The 20,897-nt window shown below is 40.0% G+C and overlaps 2 protein-coding genes across 6 annotated transcripts in view; both read left to right on the top strand.

Annotated features, from left to right (window-relative positions):
- The window catches only part of sema3fa (sema domain, immunoglobulin domain (Ig), short basic domain, secreted, (semaphorin) 3Fa), a 52,210-nt gene extending 36,206 nt beyond the window's left edge, over positions 1-16,004 (top strand). For 4 of the 5 annotated variants that reach the window (XM_028576005.1, XM_028576002.1, XM_028576004.1 and 1 more), the window contains 13 exons: positions 171-264; positions 1,344-1,463; positions 3,025-3,164; positions 4,839-4,953; positions 9,682-9,751; positions 10,561-10,705; positions 10,870-11,092; positions 11,377-11,465; positions 11,659-11,700; positions 12,712-12,869; positions 13,040-13,107; positions 13,375-13,508; positions 13,640-16,004. In XM_028576005.1, coding sequence (XP_028431806.1) covers positions 171-264; positions 1,344-1,463; positions 3,025-3,164; positions 4,839-4,953; positions 9,682-9,751; positions 10,561-10,705; positions 10,870-11,092; positions 11,377-11,465; positions 11,659-11,700; positions 12,712-12,869; positions 13,040-13,107; positions 13,375-13,508; positions 13,640-14,068 — 1,827 coding nt within the window. In that variant the 3' untranslated portion in view covers positions 14,069-16,004. Of the gene's footprint in view, positions 1-170; positions 265-1,343; positions 1,464-3,024; positions 3,165-4,838; positions 4,954-9,681; positions 9,752-10,560; positions 10,706-10,869; positions 11,093-11,376; positions 11,466-11,658; positions 11,701-12,711; positions 12,870-13,039; positions 13,280-13,374; positions 13,509-13,639 lie in introns of those variants that run through there. The other variant, XM_028576007.1, reaches the window with a different exon arrangement.
- Positions 16,005-17,585: 1,581 nt separating this feature from the next.
- Positions 17,586-20,348, top strand: gnat1 (guanine nucleotide binding protein (G protein), alpha transducing activity polypeptide 1). The gene is made up of 8 exons (XM_028575247.1): positions 17,586-17,691; positions 18,806-18,848; positions 18,939-19,080; positions 19,182-19,339; positions 19,416-19,544; positions 19,651-19,780; positions 19,905-20,058; positions 20,158-20,348. Exons 1-8 carry the CDS (start codon positions 17,586-17,588, stop codon positions 20,346-20,348), a joined length of 1,053 nt encoding a protein of 350 aa, XP_028431048.1.
- The last annotated feature ends 549 nt before the right edge of the window (positions 20,349-20,897 follow it).

Raw genomic sequence — 20,897 nt, 5'->3', positions numbered from 1 at the left:
AAAGTGCCTTGCACATGCTGCATTTAAAGAATAACCCCCCCACACACACACACACACACACACACACACACACACAAATGATTCCTTAACACAATAAATCTGTAATCAAATGAGAAAGGAAAACGAGAAAATTATTGATGATGTTTTTCCTGATTCTTTACCATTTATAGGAATACATTTTCCGACTTGAACCTGGTAAAGTGGATTCCGGGAAAGGAAAATGTCCTTATGACCCCAAACTGAACAGCGTCTCTGCTTTGATCAGTAAGTGCCTGCTTGTTTTTTTTTTTTCCTTCATCCAACGTGTACAGGCAGCTTTAAATAGCTATCTGTGGAAAACAAAGACGTTCTGCAATATTTCTAGCAGTATAGTCTTTGGTTTTAGTCTGTGCATGCCTCAAAAGGATTGCATGAATTCTGTGAAACTCTACATTATGGAATTAAATATATTCTTTCAGTTTTTGATTATTCTTCTCTTAGTCTGTTCGAAGGTAATAAGCGCACCAATGTACAGTTTGGGGCTGCAACTTTATTTCATTATACATAATTAATCTGCCAATTTTCTCCATTAATCATTTTGTATATAAAATGAAAATGAAATATAACAAAATGGTGTGCCTTGTATGTTTTTGCTTAGCAGTCCAAAAACCCAAAGACAGACACTTTACAATCATATGAGGCAGAAGAAATCAGCAAATCCTGACATTTAGGAATCTGCAACCAGATGATTTTTGGCATTTCAGCTCTAGAACAGTTATAGTTTCATCAGAATGTTCACTTGTTTTGTCAGACTGATGTGTGTGCTCTCATATCGGTGGGTGGTCTTTTGTTGTTTGCTGTTGATCAGTGACCTCCTGCCGTGTGTGTGTGTGTGTGTGTGTGTGTGTGTGTGTGTGTGTGTGTGTGTGTGTGTGTGTGTGTGTGTGTGTGTGTGTGTGTGTGTGTGTGTGTGTGTGTGTGTGTGTGTGTGTGTGTGTGTGTGTGTGTGTGTGTGTGTGTGTGTGTGTGTGTGAGACTGTGAGGTCAACATTTTTAACCCAGACGTGACATTTCTGGTACTGCTAGACCAGGTTGATGTATTTTGGCACTGTCCTGTGGTTTTTAAAGGCATTATAATCATGATTCAGAGTAAATACTTATAAATGTGAATGGCCACAGCTGCTGTACTGTATGTGCCACTATTCTGATTTTGATGAAACCAGGAGGGATGAGGCTACTTTATTGGTGAAGTTTCAATCAGACGTGGTAGATAGAATTGTGTTCTACACATGAACCTGAACATTTTTCATCTGTCATGATTTCACATCTGCACTCACACTTGCTTCTTTCTCTGTGACTGACAGATGGAGAGCTGTATTCGGGAGTCTACATTGATTTCATGGGAACAGACTCCGCTATCTTCCGTACACTGGGGAAGCAGACAGCCATGAGGACGGATCAGTACAACTCCAGATGGTTAAACGGTAATGTCTCAACTCACGGCTTGTTCTGCAGCCATCATTATTTCTTTCACTCATCTCTTTCCAACACCGCCCTGCACATCGTCTGTTCCTAGAGCTTCGCCGTCTAGGAATGAGATTGTTGATTTTTCAGCCTGCTCCACATTAACACATGATCGTTTGACTCAAAGCATAAAATGCACTACGCTAATTGTTGACTGCGTGCCTGTAGAGCCTGACCGCAAGCCAGGTCAGTAGTGTAGTAGCAGGGAGAAATTACTGAATGTCAATAATGAGTCACAGTAGCCTCCGCTCTCTAATGAACCATGATTGTCACAGCGTTATAAATGCTGGTCGGGAGCATTCAGTTGATGTTGCCAAATCAATCACGGTCTCCCCCAGCGTAACTGGCTCTGAGATTTTGCTCTGACCCTGTTTCCCTGACAACAGTCCCATGGTAGTGGCACACTGAATCGGGACACCTGTGTCCTGCTAATCAGCCATGTGGAATCCCTCGGATATTTCCCCTCCCCCCATTACATGGTTCCTGGTTACCCTCCCTCCTCTTGGTTTTGGTTTGTCCTCATTTGGGACCCTGGTCAGTCACAGTGGGGAGGGGCACCCAGCGCTGACCCAGTAAGTCAGCCAGTGGGACCGTGCTGTGATGCCATATTAAGCATTGTCACTAGGAAGAATTAAAGGGGTGGGTTTAGGACAGTAAAAGTGCTATTCTGGGCTCCGGGCTACTATTATTTAGGTTACAGCAGCAATCATTCTCTATAGACATCCGCCTCATCCAGTTTCTCTGTGGGGCCTTCATACATACTGTGACATGTTCACTGTCATCAGGTTAGTGAGGGTAAGGCTAAAATGCACTCCAAAACAGTACTTAGGCCTCATGTGTGTCCATGTATGCCTATATAACCATCTCAAAGTATTTTTCTTCAGAATCTACTGCTCTCAGGGACAGTTAAATGATAGGTTCACTTTCTTACTTAAAACAATAGTAATTGAATATGCTATATTATAACGCAATAATATTTTTCCTGTTCATACAGGCCATAATGTTAGTGATAGGGGACACAATCCACAGGCCTTATTCTGTATGAAATTAACAAATGTACTTTCTAGTGAAAACACAAATTATGAGTGAATATCAAACTAAAAAGACTAACTTTGGAGGGCATACATTTCATATGTCTGAGTCTGACTGCCTCATATTAGCTTCAGCTGAACTTTAGAGTACTTTTTTGCACTGAACAAGGATTTCGTACTCTATAATCAACATTGGAAGAATGTAATGAAGGGATCTCTTAATGGCCAGTATGTGCAGGAGGAATTATTGCAGCTACAAAAAAATGTGTTAGTGTGCATATGGGCATGTAAGTATTGTTTTTAGACAGATTTGAAAAAATATACTTAAATAAACTTATCCGGATAGATAAAATAGGACAGAGGTTGATGTTGATATGAAACTTTGATTACTTTAATAGACACATATTATATTCACACCAAAGCCTTAGCTGAGGATCATCACATTAAAGCTGGTCTGATTTTTTTTTTTCTTCTTCTCTCTTTTCTACAGATCCCACATTTGTCCATGCACACCTAATCCCAGACAGCGCTGAGAAGAATGATGACAAGCTCTACTTCTTCTTCCGCGAGAAAGCCTCTGAGATGGGCCAGAGTCCCATGACCCAGTCCAGGATAGGGCGGATCTGCCTGGTGAGTTATCACACCAGTCAGCAAACCTCATGTTGGTCATCACAACTGAAAGGTTTATATGTCTCTGTAATGGTTAGTTATAGCCTGTTGCCTGTTTCCTAGTCTTTTAGAGGCCCATAAAGAAAGTTCCCCATGATCATCAGTAATTGCTGAGCACGAAACCGTAAATACTCCAATTACCAGTCAGAAAACAAAATCTTTGCTGTTTGCCTCAACAGCTAAGTTTTGGAAAGCAAAGTTAGTTTGGTTCTCTGCACGAAATGTTTGAGCAGCAGAGTTTACTTTAGTCCACATCTGTATACATGCATATACATCCATACAAAGCCAGAGCTGTGCTTTCTCAGTAATGTAGTGCTCTGGCCTGGAGGTTTGATTTTCACTGAAGACAAACAAATAATGGCACAGCGTCCAAAACTTCCAAACCATGTGTACATGGACTTCAGGAAAATGTATCTCAAGACGCTCCAGTGTTTGCCAGATGCATCGCTAAAGAATGCAATTTACAATAAATATATTAAACAAGAATCTACAGCCATGCTAGGGACTCTAGACTCTGGCTTCATCAGCATGCTAACATGCTCACAATGACAATGCTAGAGCAGGGGTCTTTAGAAGATATAATGTTTACCATGTTTACCATTGTAGTTTAGCATGTTAGCAAGCTAAAAAAATAATAATAATAATTAGGTATTAAACACAAAGTATTACTAAGGCTGATCAGTTTTGCAGGCCATAAACCAGTGTTGGGCAAACAGACATTTTTGACCTGATGATGGCACTACATGAAAGATAAGGGGATTTAAGATTTTTACAACTCTTCATTTGGGGACCATGAATTTCTATACCAAATTGTACAACAGTCCATCAGACTTGTTGAGTTATTTCAATAAAAGACCAAAATGTCAACCTCATGCTGACGCTAGAGGAAACATCAGTGGATCACGTCTCATCGTCTGAGAACCAAGAATATTTTGTACAAAATTTGGTGCCAATCCATCAAGTAGATGTTGAGATATTTCACTGACAAAGTGAAAGTGACTAGGTTGGCAGTGAAGAGGTAGATAGGAAACAGGAGAGAAAGGGGTGTTTGACGTGCCACAAAGGTGCCGGGCTGGAGTCAAACCAGCTACGTTGCGGTTATGTGACATGCGCTGTAACCACTCGGCTACCAAGGCGCTCCAGTCTAACAAAAGTTTGACTTGCTTATGGCTGTAGAGGATCGCCAAACATTGCTGTCCTTATTAGCATGGTTAGTAATAACAATGTAAAACATGTTTTTATCTGTTTCTGGAAAATATTAAAACATGATACCCTTTTTTTACCACACAAAACTTCAGAAAGACTTCTTTCCTAGAGTAGATTTTTTTTTTAAAAGACACCAAATGTACATCTTCCAGCTCTGCAAATCATTTGGACTCTGTAAAATGTGTTGAGTTCCAGCCTGTGAATCATTTCCCCAAGGCTTTGAATCTGTACCTCAGTAATAGAAGTTGGCCGACCTCCTGTGCAGATGGGCCAAGCTTGAAACACAGGGCTGATCTTTATTCAGACAGGCTCAATAACAACAGACCTAGTGCAGTTAGTTTGGACGGTTGTTTCAAACAGCTGTTAGTCAGACATTGGTCAGACACTTTCCGTAGAGGTGGCTGGATGAGTACTGTCTTTTCCCTACAGAATGATGACGGCGGACACTGCTGTCTGGTCAACAAGTGGAGCACGTTCCTGAAAGCTCGACTCATCTGCTCAGTGCCTGGAGCTGACGGCATCGAGACACACTTTGATGAACTAAGTGAGTTTAAATTGTTATTTGCCTGTTTAATTATTTCCCCCTATCTCTGACCCTTTCAGAGCATCTCTTTCATCTCATGTATACACCCCGGCCCCTCACCACCAGGTGTGTCCTGTGTCCACCACCTGTTGATCATTTAGTCAGTGTTTGTGACCTAAAAGTTAACCGCAAAACCAAATATCTAAAATGCTTTTTTACAGATCATATTCCACAACTCAGGGAACATTTAATGCATCAGCTTAGAGTTGGTGTGAAGCACGTAATGAATATGTGGCAGATGGAAAGTGAGAAATCTGACGTGACCGTGTAAATACAACTTAAAACAATGGTCACCAGATGGACCTCTCGTTGACAGATTCAGTATCAACAAATGGCCTCATTTGTAGAATTCTCTTCACATTTTGCCCTCCATTTGCTTTGCATACTTTCACCATGTTGTTACGGTTTTAAGGCCTTCAGCATTAGCGTCTACTCAGATTTTTGCTGCAGTGTGTGAGCCAAAAGCTCACTGCGCTGGAGGAACACACACCCGGCAAGCCAGCATTTACAGCAGCATGTGTCTGCTTATGTACAGCAATGCTGGGAAGAATCCCAGGGAAGCTGCAGCTTTAGATTAAGGTATCACTGACTCACATGTTAAGCTTGACATTTCTATTCCTTTGAACATCAACACGGCAACATCCTGAAAGGTAACACCGTTACTGTAGGACTGTGACTGTTCTGCTTTTGAGCACCATCAACATGTTGTGCAGAGAATTTGTACTTAAAGAAATAAAAAAACAAAAAAAGAGATTGAAAAGCAAATACCGGTACACACACGCATTCAGAGTAATCAAAGTAATGAGCAGCTGTACTCAGTTCGACCCCCGTGGATCATCCCGGCCTGTCCGTCATTCACATGACTGACAGGATTAACGAGGGATTTGTAGTATCCTTGAAATTATAATGACTGGTGGTATGAGCAAATCTTTCACTACTTTTTTCCACTGGTTATTCGCAGTTTTAGTGGAAAAATGTGCTCTCGCGGGGAATAAAACACACACAATTCAGTGATAGAAAGACATTACAATTCATGGTGACTTCAACTGCAAGTTAAAATTTGTCCAGCTGACAAAATGGATTTAAGTTGAACTCAAATGGATAATGCTCAATCAAGTTTCTGTTAGGTAGCTCATATATATTTGGAATAACTACAATGTAATGCACTTTTCTAAATAAAAGAAAAAAAGAGAATTAATTATTTTTGCACAAAATGTAATTGTTTTATGCATGTAATGTTATTTTCTGGCTCAAAATTTTAAAACAGATTTTTTTTAAAGCTATAGAGCGGTTACACCTACTCAGGACGCTTAATGAGTTTGGGGTGAGCAAGAATACTCTTGTTGTACAAGAATCTGGTGGAAAGCGTCTTGTCTTTTAACATGGCCGTGTGGTACGGATACTTGCGTGTCAAATGTAAAGGGAAACTGTCAAAACCACAGATGCAACTAGTTTGTAGATGCAACAAAGCGGCAGACATGTACATGTCCATTGTACCCACAATTTGAATCGCTCCCTCAGAAAAACTGCCACGAGCCACCAAAAATGTCCACAAGAAATAATTTGTCCCAAGTTAAATGATTACATAGTCAATCTGCAGGGCCATCCCTCAACCCCTCGCTGGATTTGCATATTTGTCTTATTTTTACAGAATTTGCACATTGTACTTTTTGTAATAGTCCTATTAAACTAAAAATATTTGATTGCATGTGATTGAATGCCAAGCTCTTCCAATATTTGTACTGTTTCTAACTATTGTCTTATTTCTAATTTATGTTGATTGTGGTGAAGCCAAAGACAATGTTCCACATCAGGAACAATAAAGTTTCGAATTAACTAACTTACTAAAATGCATCTTAATCAAAGTATTAGAAAATTATATATGTAGATAGATAGATAGATAGATAGATAGATAGATAGATAGATAGATAGATAGATAGATAGATAGATAGATATACGCATTTGTTTCTCAGTCATACTGTTTCATTCAGATTTTGCCCACATATTGTAACAGTATTAAATAATTCACCCGTAACATCAAGCACAGCTATGAGCTAAATGTAGAGTAGCATCTCTTATTCCTGCTGTGATGAGGCTTTGCGAGTTCCAAATGCATGTTATGCATTAAGAGCACTGTGTCAGTGGCAGAAAAGCGCTCTTCTGTCAACGTTGCTGTACTTTTTAGTCCTCTCTCCACAGCAAAGCAGGTCAGTTGTAGTCTCAGTTGTGGTGAGGTCATTGTGAGTCCTGAGGTACAGTGTAACATCCCACAGCTCTGTGGTCAGTCTTCCCACAACAACAGACAGTCTGGTAGAAGTGTATTCTGTCTCCAGTCCTTCTGGTCCTGATGGAGCCCAGCAGAGGCATCGGAGTGGTTGTATGAGGACTCGGGGGAGAGAGTAGAGTAGATTCAGATGGCAAGGCTCAGTCGGGGCTAACAGAAGAGAAAGCATTCAGTGTTGTACCGAGGGAGAGGAGGAATATAAAGACGGAGGGAAAGAGACACATAGACGCAAGAGAGATGAATATGTCTGCCAGACAAAAATGAGAATGAATGAGTGGGCGATAAAGTTTTATTGCCTTTTCTGAGATGTAATTATGGAGGGGATCATTGTTTTTTCATTGAGTTATTTTTTTATGTTACTGTAGTTCACAAATCCTCAAAACTCTTTACTGTATGTGAAGACAGAGGTCCTTTTCTGTTGTTCCTTTTTTTTTTTTTTTTCAGTTTTCTCTGTAATTATTCTAAGTGAACATTTCAAACAACATATTTTATCTGCACATCCTTTAGAGTGGGTATCAAGGAGCTAATGATATATTATCTGTAGTCATTTGACCGTCCCTCCTCCATCCAGTGACTATTCACTCAGTGAAACACAGGCTTTCTCTTATTTTTACTTTAAAGAAACGTATGTTTTCCCTCTCTTTGTGTTCTTTCTATGCTTACAGCAACTCAGAGATGTTTCTATGCTAATGTGACGCTAAGAGCGCCTCAAAGACTCTTTCTGATCTAACACATCAGAAACAAAAGTTGCACTGACGCAACTTGTTCTAGTTCTCTGCTGATTTATTTCTTTTCGCTTTCATCGCATTCGTTCTGCAGCCAGGAGGTCTGTCAAACTGGCGTCAGATGGGTTATGAATTTCTACTTTGTCTGCCAAAAGTTAATTTTTGCTTTAGTTGTGCAGCCATTACCTGCCATTTTCCTACCTTGGCATGTAAGGTATTACATTATTCAAACTTGTGATTAAAGGAGTATGTTTATTTTGCAACATTGCAGAGTCAGAGATGATGTTTTTACACAAGCCATGTGAATTTAAGCTTCCTCGTGTTTATTTTGTGCACATTAGATAATGCCAAAGGCACAAGGATCAAATCATGTGTTGTTATACACTTCACCCTCAATTCCACATGCATAATTGTGGCTTAACATTTTGCTCTTTCACATGCTGCTTCTCACATTCATCCAGGTGATATTTGATAGATAAATCGGAGTGGACAGCTCTACATTGTTATACTGTGGAGTGGCAGATTAATGTCTTGCTTCTAGCTTCACTGATAGCAATGGAAAGATCTGAGGTTATAAAAAAGAGAGGATAGGATGTCATGCCTCTTTTTTGTAATTGGTGTTTTCTAAAGACTTTTGACTACAGGTAATTGCTGTCCTTGTCTTTTCAAGACCATTTAAAACAAGCAATTTAAGCTCTTTTCACTAGTTTCCTGTTGATGCACAGCATTAATTGGACCCTATGTTTTCAACTGCGGGTGAAGTGTTATTCTACTCAACCTGTCTACTTTAAATTTATTCCAGTTTTCTTCCTTATTGTTTTTCCTTGCACTTTTCTCTCATTAAGCCATCAAGAGGATATGCAGGGTTCACAAATGCCTCACCCCCACAGTCATTGGATGCATATGGCTCCCATTAAAGTCATGTTTCACCAGACATCTCTATTTCACTTATATTCCCTGCTGAGACTAAGGAACTGTAGTTTCAGCATTGGAAGAGGTTGGATTCAGGATTTCATTGAGGCTCTGGTAACCGCAATTCATGAGGAAGTCGGCCTTAACACCCCCTCCAAGGAAGCAAAAAGTCTCCATATGTCACAATTACAATTACTTTGGGTTGGAACCAGGTGGAATCTGGGAACTAATAAAGCCTTGGAATGATTTGATACGAGACACGGACACTAATATTTACTTACGCCACGTTTTCTTTGTGTGACCATTCATCATGGCAGTTATCACGCTTTTGTAGAAAGGCTGCCTTTATTCATCAGTGGCGAAATTTAACTGATAATATTCACCAGATCAGGGGTTTTGAGCAAGGGCGGAAGATATTTTAGCTTAAACATTAAATCAGTGGCTCTCAACCTATCTTGCTTTGGCTCATTGCCACATTTCAGATGTGTATAAGAGAGTGATTTCCCCTCTAAACTTTACAGGTCATTTGAATAATTGTTTGAAGCACAACGAGGTCAAATAACCCAATATTTCCCAAAAACAAAAAAGATTAGACCAAAGAGTCCATTGAATGCAGGGCTTGTAGGCCTACTTGTAATGGAGTATTTTCAGGATTTTGTTTCTGATTGAACGTACTTTGACTTAAGGATCTGAGTACCTTCTTCCACCACTGCTTATTATGTTTTATGACTGTTACTAATTACTATAATTGATGTCTTTATATTTTAGGGGATGTGTATATCCAGGCAACTCAAGACACAAAGAATCCTGTCATCTATGGAGTCTTCTCAGTTTCAGGGTGAGCGACTGACTCAAACTTTCTAACTTTCATGGAGGGTGTATTTTGGTTCTCCTCCTGCAGTTTCTTGTTAATTTTCAGTCAGCCTGAAAGTGTCATTCTCTCTCTCTGATATTAAAATGCTGTGTTGCATAGGGCCTGTCAGAATCAGGCTACAAAGACAACACGGGCTGTGAATCTGGAGCCCAGAGGGGGAGCGCGCTCCTCTGAGAGACTGACGGAGCCTATAGTTCCTCATAGGTCTGATAGCAAGTTGTCGTTCAACACACAGAATTCAAATTCAAGGGAACCAACCAGACATGAAAAGATTGAGATTCTGACTGCGCACAAGCAGGGAGAGGTGTGCGCCGAGTCATAATAAACTTGTCTTGATTAATGTATTTTAGAAACAAATACTTACAATTGTTGTTATTGTTCCCATCCTCTCCTTAGACATCAGGCATGTTTAAACCCAGCTGATAAAAACACATGGGGTGCTAATGATAGAGGTCCATGACAGGAGTTATAAACATAGTACACCCACCACACAGCAGCGAGAGCCTGGGCTCTGGCGATTCTCTGCCGAACGTGGGTGTTTGTATGTCAGTGTGTCAGACAGCTTGACTCTAGTTGAGTCGGTTTGAGGGTGTGTTTGTGCGCCATAATGTTTCAGCGTGTTCCTGTCAGAGGCCGGCTGAGTACGTGGGAAGGAAGTAGATTCTACCAGCCGCAAAGATCGCCCGTAGTAATTATCTCAGGGAGTGAGTTTATCTGAGTCCTCTAGCTGCTGTCTCTGTGTGTTCACCCTTTTTTCTCCTGCCCCCCTCCAGAGCTGTGTTTAAAGGCTCGGCAGTGTGCATCTACTCCATGGCTGACATCCGTATGGTCTTCAATGGGCCTTTTGCCCACAAGGAGGGGCCCAACTACCAGTGGGTGGCGTACACTGGGAAGATTCCCTACCCACGACCTGGCACTGTGAGTTCTAAACAATAAACAATCCTGAATACGCGCCTCCTCCCATTACAAACAAAATTGTCTGTCATCCTTTTTTTTTTTTTTTTTATAAGAACATGTTTTTACTGCAAAAGGAATTTGGTAAATTGCCGGTTTCACAGTTAGATCAATTTTTTTGTCAACAGTGTCCTGGAGGCACTTTCACCCCCAACATGAAATCCACAAAGGATTACCCAGATGAGGTTATCAACTTCATGAGAAACCACCCCACCATGTACAATGCTGTATACCCAGTGCACAAGCGCCCCCTGGTGGTCAGAACCAACGTGGACTATGAGTTCACCACCATCGCGGTGGACCAAGTGGCAGCTGCTGACGGGAGCTACGAGGTGCTCTTCCTGGGCACAGGTCAGTGCTCGAAAGCCTTAGTTGACATTATGTGATGATTGTCCAGTGATCTAATAGTCAAGTTTGAAGTTTAAGTCCTCTAGCCTTGGCTCTGTCTGGCAGATTTACACACAAGTAGAGCATCTGCTTTGCCTCTTAATTTTGGGAGTTCTCAAAGCAGTTTTCTGTTAAAGAAAACAGATATTCAAGTGGATGGATGAAATGACTTCAGCCGAAGCTTAGGTCCATGGCTCAAAACGTCAACAGTATTGGAGTTAAACTTGCTTCTCTCTTGTGTTTTGCAGATCGGGGGACAGTCCAGAAAGTAATTGTCCTGCCTAGAGACGACTTGCAGACAGAGGAGCTGGTCTTAGAGGAAGTGGAGGTCTTCAAGGTCAGTTTTCTGACCTAATTCTATTTACTCCTTCTCTCTCTGTCCTCTGTCTGTGTGTGTGTGTGTGTGTGTGTGTGTGTGTGTGTGTGTGTGTGTGTGTGTGTGTGTGTGTGTGTGTGTGTGTGTGTGTGTGTGTGTGTGTGTGTGTGTGTGTCTGCTCATTTTGAAGCTTTTGTTAACTGTGTCACTGCAGGTTCCCACGGCAATTACCACCATGAAGATTTCATCAAAACGGGTAAGTGGCTCAGACCAAATAGTTAAAGAAAAAAGTAGCACAGCAATCAGACATCTGAAAAAGCACATGTGAAAACGCTTAACTTTACAGTTCCCATAGTTGTCATACAATTTCATAGAAAGGAATTGATAACTATAAACCATAGGGGTCCTGAAAAGTACTATGTAATTTGGTGCTTATTTTATGGAAAATGGTGTTCAAATGGTAGATTGCAGTAGTTTTTAAAGGTCCAATATGTAACGTGTTTAGTTGTTCATTATCAAAATCTGTGTTGCCCGTTCACAAACGTGTCCTTTTTCATGAATATTTACCTCCACTATCAATTCCAAGTATTCCTTTTGGCTTGAAATTTTACATTTGCATTCGCATGAACTGGGGTAGATGCTCCATATTCATGCGCCATCTTAATATACATTAGTAAGGGACATACAGGACATACTGCTCCGCCTTTTGCGTTTTCGCTGTCACATGATAAACTCCCAGGTGCTGCGAATGCTGCTAATGGGTATCGTAGCTTCCCGGGCCCGGCAAGTTTGAAGAAGGAAACATGGAGGACCACACGTATTCAAAATCCAAATTTCAGGAACAGCAGTAAACTTCTTCTTTGCCCAGAAAAAGAAAAAAGGATATCGAAAAGAGCAAGAGACCGGCTTTTTGAAGCGTGAAGGCTACCGTAGCTGGAATACGTACTTTGAACTGCGTGGTGCGAGAGAGTTGATTGCGATATATCATCTCAACGCTAGATGGGAGAAATTCCTACACATTGAACCTTTAAGTCAGTGCACAGCCAAATATGCAAAAATGTTGAAATTATCTAAAGACAGGCATACTGCACAAAATATTTCCAATGATACAATAAATTAACAATTTCTGAGTTTTTTCAAGGAAATGTAATATCTCAAAATCATTAAGAAATTACAGAACTGCATAATAAAAAAATAAAAAAATCTTTATATTTGATTTTTTTTTTTCTGATCTTCATCTCTGTTTTTTTTTTTTTTTTTTAAATAGCAACAACTGTATGTAGGATCAGTTTTGGGGGTGACCCACCTGGCTCTCCATCGCTGTGATGTGTACGGGGAGGTCTGCGCTGACTGCTGTCTGGCCAGAGACCCGTACTGTGCCTGGGACGGCAAATCCTGCTCCAGATACTCATCCTCACAAAAGAGGTGAGGATTAAGTATATATAGTATACAGTATACACAGGCATGTGAGGGGTACAGTAGCTACTAGTTTATGTGTGTTCAGAACATTTTCTTTCTTACTTTAGCATGTCATATTTTCAAAAATATGTTGAAGTTAAGCTTTTTATTTTTGATTGTTGATCTGAACCCTCTAGACGGAGCCGTCGGCAGGATGTAAAGTACGGCAACCCGATCCGCCAATGCAGAGGTTATAACTCTAACAGTGAGTATACAGTACCGAGCATACAGACAATTTGGGAACCAAAGATGCCACTCAAATGGAAATAGGAATAATATTGAACTACTATTGTGCCTCTTGCTGGTTATTCCAATTTATTTCTTGCCTACCTCCTTGAGTGCTATCCATCTATCTTTTTCATATATTTTATATGTTTATTTAGGAATAATGCATCAAATATATTTATTTATATATATATATATATATATATATATATATATATATATATATATATATATATTTGTTTTATAGCCAATAAGAATACTCTGGAGTCGGTTCATTATGGGGTGGAGGGCAGCACTACATTCCTGGAGTGTCAGGCCAGGTCTCCTCATGTGTCTCTCAAGTGGCACCTGCAGAAGGAAAACAGTGACAGGAGAAAAGAGGTGAGCAAAGCTTTAACTGTAAAGCAGTTACAGTTATTTTTTAAATGAATGAATGAATGAAGTCTTTAAATTTCACATGTAACACCTTAAAAATGTTTCCTAATCGTCCTCTTTGCTGTCCGTCCTTCCAGATTCGCTCAGAGGGCCGCATCCTAAAAACAGAACAAGGTCTTCTGATCCGCTCGCTGCAGTCCTCCGACAGCGGCATCTACCAGTGCACATCCACCGAGAAAAATTTCAAACACACGCTCGTCAAACTGCAGCTTGTAGTCCTTTCCAGTCGCACGGTCAACAACGTGTTGGTGGAAACAGGCAGCCCGGCCCTCCCTCCTCTGCAGTCCAGCGCCTGGACTCCCAGTGCCGGTCAGTATAAGGACCTGCTGACCATCCTTAGCCAGCCGGAGATGGGCCTGATCAACCAGTACTGCCAGGATTACTGGCAGCTTGGAGACGGCATCCTTGGGGACAACAAAGCCAAAAGCCTGAAGGAGCTGAAAGAACAGAAGAAGCCTCGCAACCGTAGGCATCACGATGAGCAAACAACTCCAGCTGAGACATGAGGAGCTGGATATACACCTCATCATATTCCCCCAGTCTACCTTTTCATACCACCTCCTCAACACTGCAACCCCTCCATTTAGGGGAATGACTCCAGTTAGAAAAATCAAATTATCATAACAGACAAGACCGATACTGCAACCAAAAGCAACAGCATCAAACCGTTTCTATGTGACTGTTGGAAAAAAAAATACACAATATTTATTGTAGGTTGTAAAAAGTAATTCTTTGTACCTATCTAGAAAACATTTTTTTTTTTGTGAATAGGTAAATTTGTGCAGACATTGTTGTTATAATTATTATATTATTGTTAGTGTTATTGTTTATTACAATGTGTTATTATGTTGAAAATATCTCTATGTTGGGTGTTTTTGTGAAACAGCAACAACAACCCAGGACTTTGGGAGTATCCACACATGGAAGAGGACCGATGAACATGTATTTAACTGTCACAGGCGACCATGTTGGATCCCGTGACTGCTGGCAGTATTCAGTGTCCAAGCTGGAAGTCGAGTCGCTGCTTCAGTGAAATTCTCGAACTTTCCTAAACGTCTTCACCAGAACTCAGCACCAGAACAGTTTTTTTTTTTTTTTTTTACTGAAAGATACAAGCTGTTGACAGAATGATGATCGCATTTCTTGGGACACGCAAGGATGAAAGAAATGCCCACAGACTGCGGCTGTGACAACATGTTGCATGTTAATGAAAGGCCCTTTGGCAGGTGAAACGTCTCCCTTTTCATGTTAGTGGTCCAGCCTGGCCTCAAGCAATGATGCTACATCACCCACCCAAATTCTTCCAAAATCAGTTGCTGCCAAGTGTTTGTTTTTGTTTATATGTGAATATATCACATCTCAATGTTGTATCCTTAACAAACGTTTGTGATAAGCTGTTTTTTGCTGGGGGAAAGGGTCCTTTAACGACAAAAAAGCTGAAAATATAACATTGCCTTCTCTTTTCTCTTTTGAGATATAAAATTCCAGCAGGCAGCTATATGTGAGTTTGTGACAGTTTGTGATATCAAAATATTAGAGACAAAGCACCTTCTGTTGCCAAATCGGTAATCTTGATAAAACAGTAAATACTTCACAAGTATCTGTGGCATATGCAGTATATTCATTTAAGGTTTTTTTTTTTTTTTTAGCTCTCAATGAATCCATTCCTGCCAGTTTCATGCTAAATATTGGTTTCTCTAAGTAAATATTAATCATGTAATAGGTCTACACTTTTATTAGATTACAATGCTAAAGTTGCTGATTGCAGGTCTTTGGAATTGACTACTTTAATTGGTTCTGAATTTTTTTGTTTCAACTTCCACAGCTACAGTGCTTTTTGTCATCCTTCTATGTGTGCCACAGACTTAATATAAAACTTCCGTACAGTGGGAAAAAAAATGTCACAATGTCACAAGTACAACCACTAACAAGCTGATCACCACCAAACCTGAAGAGAACATGTACCAAACTCTTCAGAAGGTGGCTTTTCATTGTGCATGGCATGTACAGTGTAATGTTTATGGTATTTGTCTAAAATGCTACGTTGCTGTGGATGTCAGTGAATGTCTTTCTCGTTGTGGGAATATGGAAATACTATCAGTGCAAGAAAGAAAGATGCTGAAAGTATAGAAAGGTCAGATTGTGATTTTAAATCCTCTCTCTCTCTCTCTCTCTCTCTCTCTCTCTCTATCTATCTATCTATCTATCTATCTATCTATCTATCTCTCTCTGTATGTCTCTTAGTCTCTATTTTTCTCTCTTCTCAAAAATGTGCATATATTTCAAACATGCATCTGTTTTATTTTCTCTGTTTGGCAGATTTTGCTCTGGGTCTTTGAGGTAAAGTAATGTATGATATAATGCACAGTTGATGTTGTTGTAATGACTTGTACAAAAATTACTATCTTTTCTTCCTCATCAATGTTGCTGACTAATAAATTAAAGCTCTATATTTTATAATAACAGAGGTTCTGTTCTGTTTGTCATTGGTGAGCACATAGTCTGCAGGCTCTGTTGTGTAATATGTATATGATCTGTAGCATACGCATTCTGGTAGGGGAAGTATACAGATCCTTTACTTAAGTAAAAGTAGCAAAACCACGCTGTAAAATACTCCCTCGCAAGTAAAATTTCTGCATTGAAAATGTTACTTACTGCACATGCACAAGTTTGCAAGTATTACCAGCTAAATGTACTTAATTATCAAAGGTAAAAGTACACCATGCAGAATAATGTCCATTTTGAGTGATATATTAGATTATAATATATGTAATAATATGAACTATTGTAGTTGATTAAGGTGGAGTATTTGTTTTAATACTTTTATACATTGTTCGATTGTTTAATCTATACCATTTTATCATATAAGCGTATCATCTGTTTTCTATTTGTAAAGTTTGGGGTAACAAATAAATGCAGTGGAGTAAAATGAACAATATTTACCTTTTGAAATGTAGCGGAGTACAAAGTGACATAAAATGGAAATATTCAAGAAAGTTACAAGTACTTTGAGTTAGTGTACTTAGGTTCCAGCACCACTGATCTGCAGCAGTGTTTTCATTCGCAGTAGTGACTCAGGAGCTCGAGCAATGTTGACTCCACAAAAGAGCTCTGTAAAGTTAAAGTGATAATTATTAACTTTATTCACAAAAGTGCTTTATAACAGACAAACAGAAAAAAAGAGACAACCACTTAGGAAAATTCTGTGCAATGCTCATACACACGCATAATAATGTACATGCATGCACACATAATTGAAAGTGAGTAGATTAGGATTCTTAAACAGCTTCAGATTGAGGTCAATGAGATCTGTCAGGTGAAACTGCAAAGCTCTTTAAGCACTTCGGAGCTCACCCTTCAGTCTGCAGTATCCTATAAGAAATGACAGTTTGCCTTTCTTTATGTTTGGACTGGGCAGTGGGGGGTGGGGTCTGGTTATTTATTTCAGTTACCCAATTTGCTGATTGTTGTAGGCCTTGTGTGGAGTAGAGTTGTTGTAATCCCTCTATTGGACTTCTTTGCAAACAGCATAAAGACATCAGGTTTCATTTTTATTTTGGTCCTGATGTGAGATGAATCTGGTTTCCATAGACACACTCAACACTCAGCACCAAGTTATTGAGCTTTACATACTTCTCTTTTAAAGGCACCCAAGAACAGCATAGAGAGATAAGCACTTGAGCCGATGGTCATCTTCCGCTGAGCACAGCAAAGTCTCCCTAAAGGTTAGATCACTCCTACACTGATGTATGTCTGCCTCTCCTCACACCCTTGGCTCAGCCCTAAAACACTCCTGTCCTTGTGCTCCATTGGCCCTCCTGTGTCAGATGGGCAGAGGATGTGAAAATCTCTCCTAAGACAGGAACGTTCTCAAACATTCTCCAGTTGTTTCCGCAGGCAGGTGACGCATCAGCTGCATAATTAACGGCACTGGTTAGAAAGTAGGCGATCAGCTAGGACCATCTCGGATTTTTTCCTGACACTTGGCTTTTGAGCAGAGGGGCCCAAACCGGGAAAAGTAGAATGGGGGCTGGAGCGAGCGCTGAGGAGAAACACTCCAGAGGGCTGGAGAAGAAGCTGAAGGAGGATGCCGACAGGGATGCAAGAACTGTTAAGCTGCTGCTGCTAGGTAAAGACAGTCAAGTTGGATGCTACAGTATAACAGGAAACTTCATCATCATGGTAACACATATTTAAGGGCCCCATAAGGCCACATGGTGGAAATATTTTTACCCCTTGATCCTACAAGAGTAATAGTTAATAGTTAGTAGTTATTTGTCTATGGGGCACAATTGTAGCTGGGGCATTACTTTGTCTCCTGTAAAAAGTTTGGTTTAATCTTCCATTCACTTGACGTTATTAACACAGACATATCTTGTTGACTTAAGTGCGTTATGGACAGACCATATTGATCTGAATAGCCTTTAAATGTTTACTGCATAATTTCGAAAGCCTGTTTGTTTTTAACTGTGAGAAAACAAGCAAAGTAAAGAGTAAAGAAAAGGCTTAATAACCTGTGTCAGTGATTTGCTTAGACACTTTAATAATCACTCAACCCAATCCCTTGTTAATCCTGAAACAGGTCCTCCAAAACAAAGGGCTTAACCCTGAAGGACACAGATACACTACCACCCAACCCAAACAGGGCCTGTGGCTGCAGCATTCAAATAGAATAACCCAAATACATCACAGGCATTTTGTAAATTGTCGATTGAGGGGGCAATTTAGTATGATTAAGTTAGCTTTTTAATTCAAGGACCATTTCAAGTTCTGTACGCCAAAATATCAGTAGTCTATATTGTACATAACAATGTTGGATTTAAAAGCAAAATAATTTGAAAGATTGGTCGAGTCTGGCATATATTGTTCTGAATATTTGTCAGCTTCTTACAGATTTAGTTTTGCACTCAGCTTAATCATCTCCTCATGACAATGCAGGTCAGCAGCAGGAAGAGTTCTGCCTTACCTAAGCATTGAACGAGATAAGACCTGAAGTAAGAAGTATTATGACTTGCTGGGATCCTCTGTCTGATGAATGCCATTATCTGCAGTTAATATAATTCTCCTCTCACATTAATATAATCCAAAACATAAATAAAAGCACAAAAAGCTATGGTTAAGAAGAAGTCACATTTCTTCAAAATCCTCATAAATGTTGAGATCAAGTTTGGAATAAAAGCATAGTTTTATTATTTGATGTGAATAATTAATATAATTTAACATGTTTTTCTACCTTCATATAGGCGCTGGAGAATCTGGCAAAAGCACTATCGTCAAACAGATGAAGTAAGATATTTGACTCTTGCGCCACGGAAATGTCAAATTTTTTCTCTAACCAACTCTAAATCACATACTAAAGCTGTATTTTGTTATCAGAATTATCCACCAAGATGGCTACTCACTTGAAGAATCCATGGAGTTCATTGTCATCATCTACAGCAACACCCTGCAGTCCATCATGGCCATTGTGAAGGCCATGAGCACATTTAATATGAACTATGGCCACCCTGATCAGCAGGTAACAGCTGCAATCACTTTAATGGGGTTTGGATGAATTGATTTTAAGATTTCTAGCAGACTACTAAACATAAATTGTATGTGTCCCTGTCCGCCCTGCAGGATGATGCCAGGAAACTCATGCATCTTGCAGACACCATTGAGGAAGGAACCATGCCTAAAGAGATGTCAGACATAATTTTGCGCCTATGGAAGGATTCTGGCATTCAGGCGTGCTTTGAAAGGGCCTCAGAGTACCAACTCAATGACTCAGCTGGATAGTAAGAAATCACCCAAGCTGAAATATAAAATTGCCACATTAGTGTTTGTTGTTGAAGGAATTTGATTCTCCCTCAGCTACCTGAGTGACTTGGAGCGGCTGATCCAACCAGGCTACGTGCCCACTGAGCAGGATGTGCTGCGATCAAGAGTGAAGACCACTGGTATCATCGAGACCACATTTGGCTTGAAAGATCTCAATTTCAGGTTAGTCAGTGCAGTATTTCTCAAGAGGATGGCACCAATAATTCATCAGTGCTCCCACTTTGTTGGATTGCAATTATAAAGATAACATTCTTCTGTTTCCATGCAGAATGTTTGATGTGGGTGGCCAGAGGTCAGAAAGGAAGAAGTGGATTCATTGTTTTGAAGGTGTGACCTGTATTATCTTCATTGCTGCTTTGAGCGCCTACGACATGGTGTTGGTGGAGGATGATGAAGTGGTATGATGGCAGTAATATTTTGCACTTCATATTCTATACTTTGTGTGTATTTTCTTTTTTGTGGCTGGTTAATTTGCAAGGCTCTTTATTGGGACTTGGTAAAAAAACAAATCCTTTCTTTCAGAATCGAATGCATGAGAGTCTGCACTTGTTCAACAGTATCTGCAACCACCGCTACTTCGCCACCACCTCCATTGTACTCTTCCTCAACAAGAAAGATGTGTTTACTGAGAAGATCAAGAAAGCTCATCTCAGCATGTGCTTCCCTGAATACGATGGTGAGGTTTATCAAAACACAAATTGCAGCATATTGAAGCACTTTAAAAAGTGTCAAACTGATTAAATGTGCCTGTTTATCTTGATATATTTCCATTAAGGCCCCAATACATATGAGGATGCTGGTAACTACATCAAACTACAGTTCTTAGACCTGAACCTGCGCCGAGACATCAAAGAAATCTACTCTCACATGACCTGTGCCACAGACACAGAGAACGTCAAGTTTGTGTTTGACGCTGTAACCGACATCATAATCAAAGAAAACCTGAAAGACTGTGGTCTCTTCTAAAAGTCATGCTGAGAAACCCAACAAAGGTGAGAAAAAGTTTGCACAGTATCGTAATTATACTAATAAGCAGATAATAAGCAGTGTCACATTCTTTCTTTTTTTTTACAGGGTGATGGTGTAGCCCTGTCACATTCCACAAATCCTCTCAATTCAAACTGAGGGCTGAGGATGGAAACTAAACCCCTCACCATCCTCAAAACTGGCGAACGCAAAAAATAAAAATCAATCTGTTGTGTTTAAATGAAGTTGTAGCTTTGACAAGACTTCGGATCAAGTCCAGAAGACAGCTCTTCAGTCAGAAAATCCTGTGCAGATTTCAGATGAGTTGAATTTTAGTCTAGCTACCTTTTCTCTTGAGTCTTTTGAAATCATCTTTTGGAGAGCTATGCAATCTGTAGTTAAGACATCAAAAGCTTCGGTCAGCATTACGTGTTTTCTTCACACATCCACTAATGTGAATAGATGTCAGGCTAATGCATATTTTCTCCAGTAACTGGTCAGTATACAGCCAGAAAGCAAACAAGAGGGCCTCACCACCTGCAGACACAA

The sequence above is a fragment of the Perca flavescens genome, chromosome 4, assembly GCF_004354835.1.
Source record: "Perca flavescens isolate YP-PL-M2 chromosome 4, PFLA_1.0, whole genome shotgun sequence".
NCBI classification, from domain to species: Eukaryota; Metazoa; Chordata; class Actinopteri; order Perciformes; family Percidae; genus Perca; species Perca flavescens.
Note: the sequence above shows the minus strand (reverse complement) of the source record. Positions and strands in the feature narration are given on the sequence as shown.